This window comes from Suricata suricatta, chromosome 17, assembly GCF_006229205.1.
Source record: "Suricata suricatta isolate VVHF042 chromosome 17, meerkat_22Aug2017_6uvM2_HiC, whole genome shotgun sequence".
NCBI classification, from domain to species: Eukaryota; Metazoa; Chordata; class Mammalia; order Carnivora; family Herpestidae; genus Suricata; species Suricata suricatta.
This window is the reverse complement of record NC_043716.1, coordinates 40,171,941-40,181,966: the sequence shown is the minus strand read 5'-3', so window position 1 is coordinate 40,181,966 and position 10,026 is coordinate 40,171,941. Positions and strand designations below refer to the sequence as shown.

Below are 10,026 nucleotides of genomic sequence, written 5' to 3'. Positions count from 1 at the left end.
GCTCAGGACCTGGGACAAGGCTACTTGGTGCCGCTGGAGTCCGGGTTCCAGAGAGGCCTTTCAGGGGACACCTGTCTCCCCAGGAATTCCGCGGGAGTTGTTTGCGGGACAGATCCCTGCAATGGCAGCGCTGTGAGCTTGTGGCCTTCGAGTCGTTGCGTTGCTCCATGTCTCCCTTATTTGTCTGCCCTTCTCCTCCCACCCTCTGCCAGAGCTTTTATTACTCATGAATGGGGTGAGGGAGTCCCACCTCCCCTGCTCTAGCCATGAGCTTGTAGGGTGAGGTGTGGCCGGTGTCCCTCATTCCACGCCCTGCCATCTGGCTGGAGGTGGGAGGTAGGTTTGGGTCCTGGAGGGGGACAGAGGTCTGACTGCAAGAGAAAGTTGATGGGATGGAGACTGGGCTCTGGGATCTGCCTGCTGATGCCATTACGGGAGCCAGGCTGCTCACTGGTGAGGCATCCAAGTGCTCTGTCACCCAGAAGTGACACCGCTCTTGGTCCCTGACTGCCCACTGAGACCCTCGTATAACTATAGCGAGCAGTGGAAATTTTCGCAGCAGAGGACGGACCAAAGAGCCAGGTTTTAACCATTCCCCTGCCTTTTTTCCCCTTCACACCCCACACCAGGCAAGAATATTTGCCGGTCCTGATCAGGCAGTGAACTCTGCTTTGTTTCCCGGGGAGGCCCCTGTACCACTCCAGAGGCTTGATAGAGGTGTTGGCAGACACCCTCTGCAGGTGGACAGGAGCCCAGGGGTCCTGCTACATCCTGCGGGTGGGGAGGAGTGAGGCCTCATTGAGTCCTGAGCCAAATGGAGCTCTAGGAGCCCCTCCCTTTCTCCTCTCTCCAGGGAGTGATGACCAGGTGATGACCTGGGGGGGCTCAAAGCCGAGCTTAACTTAGTTTTTGTACCCTTTGAGGCCCTGCCCCTTCTGAGTGTGCCATGCTGCGGAGGTGCCTTTCACTGACGAGATGGGCTGGGCCACTCTGGCTGCTGGGAATCGTGGGAATTTCTGAACGTGTGTTCCCCAGCCCACGGGAAAGGGTGTGAGCAAGACTGGGCGCCAACCCTGGGGTGGGCACGGGCGAGCCGCCTGCCCACGCGGGCCCTGCTGGAGCACCAACAACCCCACCTGCCACATTCCTGAGCTTGGCCTGAGCCCTGCACAGCCTCTTTTGTCCTTGCCCCACATCTGTGCCTGCTGGGAACAATTCAGCCCCTTTCACTCCGCCTCCTCCTAACTTCCCATCTAGTGCACCTTTCTCCAGCTCCAGAGTCCACACCTTGTGGATGAAACCAGGGGGCGGCAGGCCTAGGAAGACTTGAGGTCTTACTTGTGTGTGTGTGTGTGTGTGTGTGTGTGTGTGTGTGTGTGTGTGTTCTTGAGTCCTGGCCATGCCTGACTTACTGAGAATTAATCCTGCCGGGAGGTGGGGCTGTCCAGGGGGTAGAGCTCATTGCTTGTTCCCGGGGGGGGGGGGGGGGGGGGGGGGGGGGGGGGGGGGGGGGGGGGGGGGTGGGGGGGGGGAGACAGAGTGAGGGCTTAAACATGTACCTCCTTTCATCTGGATCACTTCTGCTACCTAGTTTTCACTGGGTATTGGAAGGCCTGCCTTCATTTGGAAGCAGATGAATGAGATCATGTCTGGGGTGGATCATGGGCTGTTTAGGGATGGGCCCAGGTGGGTGCCTGCGTAGTGTCTGAGGCTTGAAGACTAACTGTGAGGCTGGGGCGGGGGGCGGGGCAGTGCTGAAGGAGTGAGGACAGGTTGGAAAACTCATGGTTCTGTAATACTGGGACATTCTCCGTTACTGTATTGATCTGGGCGAACCTGCTATTGAGGTCTTTGGTGCCTTTGTACAAACTGGGAAAAGGTGTCCCTTACTCTGGGTGGTCTCAGCCTGGCTGACTCATGGCTTGGCAGGCAGAGAACAGGTTGGTGTTCAGACCTCCTTGCACAGGGCACAACCTTACAACACACCCGAAGCCCTGGGTTTGGGACCCTGGACCCTGGTCCCAGGGCGTGCTCGATGTGGGGTAGTGCTGCCTTTCCAAATTCCTGAGGATGGCATGAGTTATGGGTAGAAGAGGTGGTCATCCTCTTTCCTGGACCTGTTGTTGAGTGGGGGAGACCCAAGACAGAAACACATCACAGTTCCAGAGTTGGGGGGTGCAAGGATTAGAGAGGAGGGAGAAAGGGACGGACCCTCCGCCTGAGCGTCCCAGCATCCCTGCTCGGGCTTCTGGGGCCAGGATACCAGTTTCTCCCTTAACTTTTGCCAGAGGCTCTAGATCAGCCTGCCTCACCCCACTGCCGTTGACAGTTCGAAGCCTCCCTGTGCTTTTTCTCCCTTCGTGTACCCCCAGTCCCACATCAGGCACCCAAGCAAGTCTATACGGTCTCCTCACCTGGCAGTGGACACTGTCACCTGAAAAGGAGTTTGGGTGTGGCTACAGTAGCCATTGCCCTTTCCTTGGCAGCCTCACCAGTTAGAGAAGAAGCCAGGGTCTGGCTGTTTTTGTTGATTTCCTCTGGGCCCTTGTCCTTTTCCCCAGGTGTAAACCGACCAGCCATGAGGTGTCCTTCAACTCTCTTACATTCCTGAGTTGGGGGCCTCTAACCCTGCTCCATCTCTCCCTAGGGATGCCGTTCTGAGTGCCTGACTGCCTCGCCCCGAAGGATGGCCTCTGATGGGCATTAGAGGCACAGCGGCCCCGGGCTCCCGTCCCGTCCGTCTGTCTGTTTTCGTCTGTCTCTCTTGACATCACCGCAGCTCCACCCCCACCCGTCCCAGCCCCCAGCGCCAGCTTCCTGTGGGCCCAGAGGCGGCATGAACTCTCCCACCGAGTCGGGTAAGCGCTGGGAGGCCAGAGAAGGGCACCCTGGGGTGGTTTTGGCTACATTGAGCTTGTGTGAGTTTCCCGCCAATGCCAGCTGAACTTTGGGGTCTGAGCTGTAAAGGAACGAGGGGGTCAGGAACGGAGAAGTTATTGACCGTGGGGCAGACAGAGCTGGAAATTGATGAGCTGACAGTACAGTGGGGCCCGGGGAGGACGTGGGTCCAGTTCCGTCCCCATGCCTGCCCTCTCCACCAGCGAGCCTCCAGTTCCCCCTCTGCTCTGCCCTGTTTGCCAGGACAGGCAGGCCTGAGAGGGGCTGTGTATCCCCAAATGTCTTTGGGGCATCTGGGGATGGTATTGGGAGATTTCCCTCAAAAGCTGAATGCAGCTTCCTTTTTTGTGGTGGTGCTTCTCTTCCTGGTGGAGAGTTTCTCTGTGTTCCATGTTTTTTTCTTAGCGGAGGTTTGCAGGGCCTTTGGCCTTAACCTTCACTGGGGTGTGTGGTACCAGGATGGAGGGGTGCAGTGACACATTGGTAGAGGAGTCTTGGCTCTCTCTGTTGAGTCTGGGTAGACTACCCCTTCTCTTCTTGGGCCCTGGACATGGTGGGTTCCTAATTTGGGGTCTTTGATCTTGTGATTTCCTTGTCCCCTTGGCTCCTTGGAGGCTGCCTAGTATTGCCAGAAATAGTCTATGGGTGGGACTCCAGGCAGCTTTATGGATGGGTGGGTCTGGGTGTATGCCCATGAGGATGTGACCAAGTGGCCCACGATGGACCCTCAGGAGTTTCACAGAAGGGTCCTGGGTCAGTGTGGTCAGAGTAATAACTACCTTCTTTCCCTGGCTGTCTCCTTCAGCACAGTCTTAGAAGGTCAGAATCCATCGTGTTCCATGCGCCCCCGCCATGCCCAGCCTGTCCCCCATATCTTTTTCTGAAGGGTAGAGAGATATGTCCCCATATTGCAGAGATAGGGGAACTAGGGCCTAGAGATAAAAATGCATTTGCAGGATGGAAGCAACATTGGGATCTAAGGCTTCTCCTGTCTCATTGCTGATCATCGGTTTGCTGGAGCTGATGCTTTCTTTAAAAAAAATTTTTTAAACTTTTTTTAATGTTTATTTTTGAGAGAGAGAGTGAAAGTGAGGGAGCACACAAGCAGGGAAGAGGCAGAGAGAAAGGAGACACAGAATCTGAAGCAGGCTGTAGGCTGTGAGCTGTCAACACAAAGCCCGATGCAGGGCTCGAACCCAGAAATCGTGAGATCATGACCTGAGCCAAAGTCGGATGCTCAACTGATTGAGCTGTCCAGGAGCTCCTAAAAAATTCTTTTTGTGTTTATTTTTGAGAGAGAGAGAGACAAAATGCAAATGGGGGAGGTACAGAGACAGAGGGAGACACAGGATCTGAAGCAGGCTCCAGGCTCTGAGCTGTCAGCACAGAGCTCCCGATGCAGGACTTGAACTCACGAGCTGCAAGATCATGACCTGAGCCAAAGTCAGATGCTTAGCCGACTGAGCCACCCAGGCTCTCTGGCCCTGATGCTTTCTGTTGGGGGGTCCTGGTACTGGCGTTCTGTGGCAGAGGTCCTGACCAGGGTCCCGGGGCTTCTGTAGACTCAGGGGAGCTGGCAGCCGGTGGGATCATTTGGCTTTGTGCCATTTGTTTTGGTCAAGGTTGTGCCTCTTCCCCTTTCCAGCATGTCATACCCAGGGCACAGGCTGCTGGCAGAGGAGAGCCCCAGCCCATGAGGGCTGTTGTCCTAAGACTCCCCTAAGACTCCCCAAAGTCAGCTTTGTCTCCTGAGCCCCCTTCTGCGGGCTTTGGTTTTCCCTTCAGAGCCTCTCATCTCTGGTGTCTGTCCTTGCCTTCATTCAGCCTGTGGGAGCTGTGACAGGAGTTAGCCAGGGAGGGGCCTGTGTGACTCCCGTGCTCGGGGAGGCCCTGACTTCCTGCTTCCTCCTCCGAGGCAGGGCTGGCGGACGGAAGGGAGAGGCCTGGAGGGTTCTCCACAGTCCTGAGCCCACCTCAGCTGGGCCCTGCTGCTGCACGGTCCCTTGTGCCTGGCAGCAGGGCCCAGATGCCCCTTTCCTCTAAGCTACTGTGCTGACCTATCTAGGGGCCACCTACAGGCACACCGAGCCTGGGTCAAACCCTTGGCCAAGGGAACAGAAACTGCCTGTAGGCATCTGACTGTGGCTTGAGAAGGACATCTCCCCGCTTTGGGATTGTATTCTCTTAGTGGAAGGCGAAAATAATCAATCCTGGCTAGATGCGGTCACTAGGTCGCTTTTCCAGATGCTGGTGGCCCAGGTTCCCCTTGCAGCCGCTTCTGCCGGGACTGGGACCAGTGTTGTGGTAGATGGAGGTGTCCACCAGCCCAGGAGGCGGGCAGCCTGAAAGCAGGAGGGGCCTTAGGAGTGGGGCCTCCTGGCTGGCTTTCCAGATCCTCCCAGCAGGGGGAGATGCTGTCTTCTCATGGTTGAGAAGGAGTCAGAAGAGGAGGGGGCCAAGAGACTGGGAACTGTATTTTGGGACTGTGGAGGGGCCTCAGGGCTGGGATCCTTGCTGGCGGTGGGGGGTATCCCCGGAAACTCTTCCCATCCAGTTTTTCTGGGGCTCTGGGGCTGCCTCTCCTTTGGAGGAAGAGCTGCTCTGGGTCAGGGGGATGGCTGGTCCCTCCACAGTTCTTCCTTTTGGAGGGGCCCTGCACCTGCTATCCCCAGAGCTCAGAGTGGTATCTGGGCTGGGGCCGCTGGGGCCTGGGCCTGGCATGAGCCTGGAAAGCACGTGCCTTGGGCTCCGTAGAAGTAAAATGAAACCGTAGCTGAGCCCGGGGACACTCTGAAGAGAATCCCAGGAAAAGCGTGGGGCCCTGGGGCTGAAGACAAAGGTGGGAATGAAAAGAAAGGGGAGTGCCCAGGACCTGGGTGCCCTGGCCCCTGAGCATCTCTCACCCTCTCCTGAATTCCCAAAGACCCCCTCCTCTTTCCCCAGGGCACAGGACAGCACTGTTTCTTCCTTCCCTCCATTTCTCTCTGGGGTGGGAGCTTTCCTGTTTGGCAGGTGCTTGCTGAGTATCCCCGATGTGCCTAATGCTGAGCTCAGCCTTCGGGGACACAGAAGGAAAATAGAAGATGGTCTGTCCCTGCCCTCCTAGCAAGCGAGTTAGAGTGTCCCTGGTGAGAGGCGACAGGCAGAGGGAGCAGTTTACCTCTGGGGCTCACCCCTCCTTCCTGGGGCATACGAGCTGATTGACTTACCTTTGGGCTGGGCTGAACGCCAGCATTTGACCTGATTTGCCTCTTTTGCAGTCTTGGGACTACAGGCATAGGCCATTGATGGGGCCACCTGCTTCCCTGAGGAGGCCACTCCCTAGCGTCTGGCATCTCTTCAGGCCAAAGGGGGCTCAAGGAGTGAGGCTTTCTTTATTTTTCTGGAACTGGTCTTTTCTGCTCCCCTCATTGGGATTGAAAGACTGAACCTGCTGCCCATCTGGGCTCAGACTGGCCAGGCTCAAGGAGCTTCCCAGGGACCTTCCGGTCCCTGCCCCATCCTCTGCGCTATTGCCCAGAAGGGAGGGCAGGAGTGAGGCCAGCCGTGGGAGCCAGTCTGGATGGCGACAGGGCCCTGGAGGAGGCTGCCAGGTTCCTTATCCCCAGCGTGGGAGGGGAGACCAGCTTCATGACAACACCTGCCTGGCCAGCACCTCCCAGCGCGCTCCACACTTTCTCTCCTTCGCTTTCCCAGGAAGGAGGGAGGGAAGGCAGCTGCCCCCTCTGGGTGACCAGAGAAACTGGGGCATGGGTGTGGGGTGGAGCCAGGAACCTCGGCGTCCTGCCTCCCAGCCTCAGGCTCAGGCTCTGCTTCTGAGCCCCTCCCCACCCAGGGCTGGTGAGGTGGAGGGGGTTGGGGGGGAGGGCAGGCAACCAGCCCTGAGGAGGAGAAAGTGGGTCAGTGCGGGCGTCGGCCTAGGGTCTGGGAGGTGGACTCCTGGCGTCCCTCTCTATTTAGATGCCCCCTGGCATACCTGCCCTCTCTGTAGATTGGGATCTGCTCCGCCCTCCTCTTCCCTGCTTCACCAGTCAAAAGGAATTGAAGCTTCAGATGGGAGGGTCGGAGGCAGGGTCAACCCTGAGGGGATGTGAAAGATGCCAAAGTAGGTGTTCACGGTTTTCCGGGACTTGGTTTTAAATGTGAGGGTTCAGCCAGCACCTGGCATGGAACCTGGCGCACAGCAGCTCTCAGGCCGTGCAGACAGGTACCAGCGTGAGGAGGCTCAAAGGGCAGGAGAAGACTGGAGGGAAGGCAGGCCTGATGTCTCCAGGGCCGCAGGGCACCTGGTACCCTCCCTCCATCCAGGGTGTTCCGAGCCAAAGAAACTTCCTGTGCATAAAGGTTTGTTCCCTTCTGTTAGGTCAGGGCCATACCCCAGCCTTTTGTGCCCAGAAATGGGAGCCTGGAAGAGCTCAGCATTGGCCTCTTCCCCTCCTCCAGATTTAGAGGGTTAGGAGGCCTGAGGCCAGCCTCCGAGGGTGGGAATGAGATCATTGTGGTCTGGAGGGGATGGTGCCGGCTCCCAATGGAGTTCCTGTGCCCTGTGCTTGGTGGGTGCTCTGTAAGGTTTGTGGGATGACACGTGAGAGGGCCAGATGGCTGGGGACAGAGAAATGAGCCACAAGGAGAGGGGCTATAGAGCGGGAAGGATTGAGGGTTAGACATTAGGAGGACCTTGTTGCATCACCTGAATCTCAGAAGGAAAAAAGGCCCTTGTTCCCACCCCAGGCCTCATCTCCACTTCCCCCAGAGGATTCTGGGAAGTGCATTGAGGATTGTCTGGTCTGACACTGCTTCCCACTTCACGCTGTTACAGGAAGTCCTGACAGTGCTGGGAACTGCCCCGAGCCCCCAGGCTCTGGCCACCCCTGGTTTCCCAGCCTCTGGGGTGTTCCTATCTTTCCCGTGTGAGGAGTTCTCTACCGTTAGGTTTCTGGCTGCTCCAGGTTCTGGGGGGCTCTGCTTTTGAGGACCTCCTCTCCTCCAGAATAGGGCTCCCGACCATACTCTCCTGTGCCTGGGGCAGGCGGGGAGAGCCAGGACAGGGCTAGCCAGCCCTTCTGGTTGCTCCCAGCGTGGGTGGGTGGAGTCCTGAGCTGGGAGGGGCTCCCGCCCCTGGCTCCTTGGGCTGCCTCCCGTCTGCTGCCCATCACCCCGTCGAGGGGACTTTGGTCTTTGCTTTCCTTCCTCTTTAGAGAGTCTGGTTGGCCAGGATGAGGTTGGGGCAGGATGTGGCGAATGAGGTCCCCAGACCCACCCTGAGATGTCTCCCAACTCTAAACCCCTGTGAGGAGCACTGCTCCATCACCATTTTTTCAGAGGCTCCACATCTTTGTTCAGGTCCTGTCTCCTGCCCTCCACCCCAATGTGCAATGTATGTCTTACTGTATAAGGTCAGTTAGTCAAGGGCCTGGGAAAGCCCACTTCTGCTACCTCCCCTGTCCCTATGCTCCTCCCACCTGAGGGCAGGAGGCCCCTTTGCTGCCATCCCTGCTTGGCAGAAGCTGGCCAGGGTACTGGGCTGCAGGAGACACGGCTACCGTGTCCTTGGTTGGCCATTTCCTGCAGGGCTCCTGACAGGAGGGTGAGGTCATCCAGTCCAGGGAGAGGACAGGTGTCCCTGGCTCCGTGCCTGGAGTTGGGGGCAAGGAGGGGCCAGGAGGGGGCTCCAAAATAGCAACTGTGACATCAGGAAGGGGGAGGGGGACCCAGACCCAGGAATAACCAGGCTATTAAAAGGCTCCAGTGAGGTCAGGGGGCCAAGTGGGATCTCTGTAGCAGGGGGAGGCATAACCCGCAGAGAAGGGGCAAGCCAGCAGTGAGCAGGGAAGGCGGGCATCACAGGTCCTCGTGTGCACTAGCCCTGGGTCCCAGCGGGGCCCCGGGAGCATGGGCTGCTGTGCCAGGCCTGGAGCCCATAGGGAAGGGCCAGATCCTGTCAGCCTCTTGAGTCCTCTTAGGGGTGTCTGTCCTAGTGTGTTTTCCTCCCTGGGTACTGGGGGGGTCATTGTCCCTGTGAGTGGAAACCCTGGGGCAGCTTCACAGGTTCCTTTGTGTCGGAGGCAGCGGGCTGGGGTGGTTAGCCCTCAGACGAGCCTCAGACATCCAGCCTTACCATTTAAGCATCTGTGTGCCCCAGAGCGAGTGACTGCAGCTTTCTGCCTCAGTTTCCCCACATGCACCTATCTTCTAAGGTTGTTGCACAGAGTGAAGGCGGTGATGCCTGTGCTGCCGTTAGCACTGCACTTGGTATGCTACCAGAGAGGAGCCCCATGTGCTCTGAGAGTGGGCAGGTGCCCCCCCCCCCCCGCCGCCGCCCCACTCCCTTCTATAGATGGGGCAAGTTCCTCTCTAGGAACTTTTTCTGCTGCCCTCCCCTCCAAAGGAAACAGAGTAGCCCCTGGAGGCGACACCCCTAGTGGGTTAGAGGGAGGCACTGTTTAGCTGCTGCTCAGGGGTCTCCCTGCTGCTTGAGGGGGTGGGGCGGGCACCTTCCAGTTCTGAGGGAGAGTGGAAGTTAGATCAGCTCCCATCTGGCTGTTAGCAGGACTCCAGGGAAGATGTGAGGTAAGGCCAGGTGGCCTTGTCTGCCACCCTCTCCCAGACCCTTCTGGTTTCTTTACCTGCGCTGATGGCGAGGTAGATGGAGTCTGGTGTTTGGGTCTCCAGACCCTCGCCTGCCGAGAAGAGTGCCAGAGTGGTTCCCGGACACATGGGTCCTCTGGCCTGTGCCCTTCTCCAGCGCAGCCTCTGGCTGCCCGCTTCTGTGGCCTTGGCCCTGAGTGCAGGCCCTCCCCTGTTCCCATCCCCCTGCCTGGCGCTTCCTCCTGGGGTGGAACTCGCCTCCCCCCCACCCCCCCCATGGGGCCTCCGCCAGGCCCGGGCTCCTGGCAGCCGGCCGGCGGCTCCCTGAGCATGCTCCACCTATTTATAGACAGGGCCCTCCCCCAACTGCTATTTCAGTCTCCTGCCAGCTGCCGGCGGCTCATTCGGGAAGGAGGAGCAGGGAGCCAGGCCCAGAGCTGTCACCCAGGGCTGGGAGGGAACACAGAGAGCCCGCCTGCCTGCCTGCCGAGCTCCCCTTCCTGTCCCCCGAGCGAGCGCTCAGTCATACCCCGGCTTCTG

General features: G+C 58.4%; 1 protein-coding gene across 3 annotated transcripts in view; it reads left to right on the top strand.

The window, feature by feature from the left end:
- Positions 1–2,632: 2,632 nt before the first annotated feature.
- The window catches only part of HDAC5 (histone deacetylase 5), a 31,266-nt gene continuing 23,872 nt past the window's right edge, over positions 2,633–10,026 (top strand). For all 3 annotated transcript variants that reach the window (XM_029927321.1, XM_029927320.1, XM_029927319.1), the window contains exon 1: positions 2,633–2,858. In XM_029927321.1, coding sequence (XP_029783181.1) covers positions 2,837–2,858 — 22 coding nt within the window. In that variant the 5' untranslated portion in view covers positions 2,633–2,836. The remainder of the gene's footprint in view (positions 2,859–10,026) is intronic.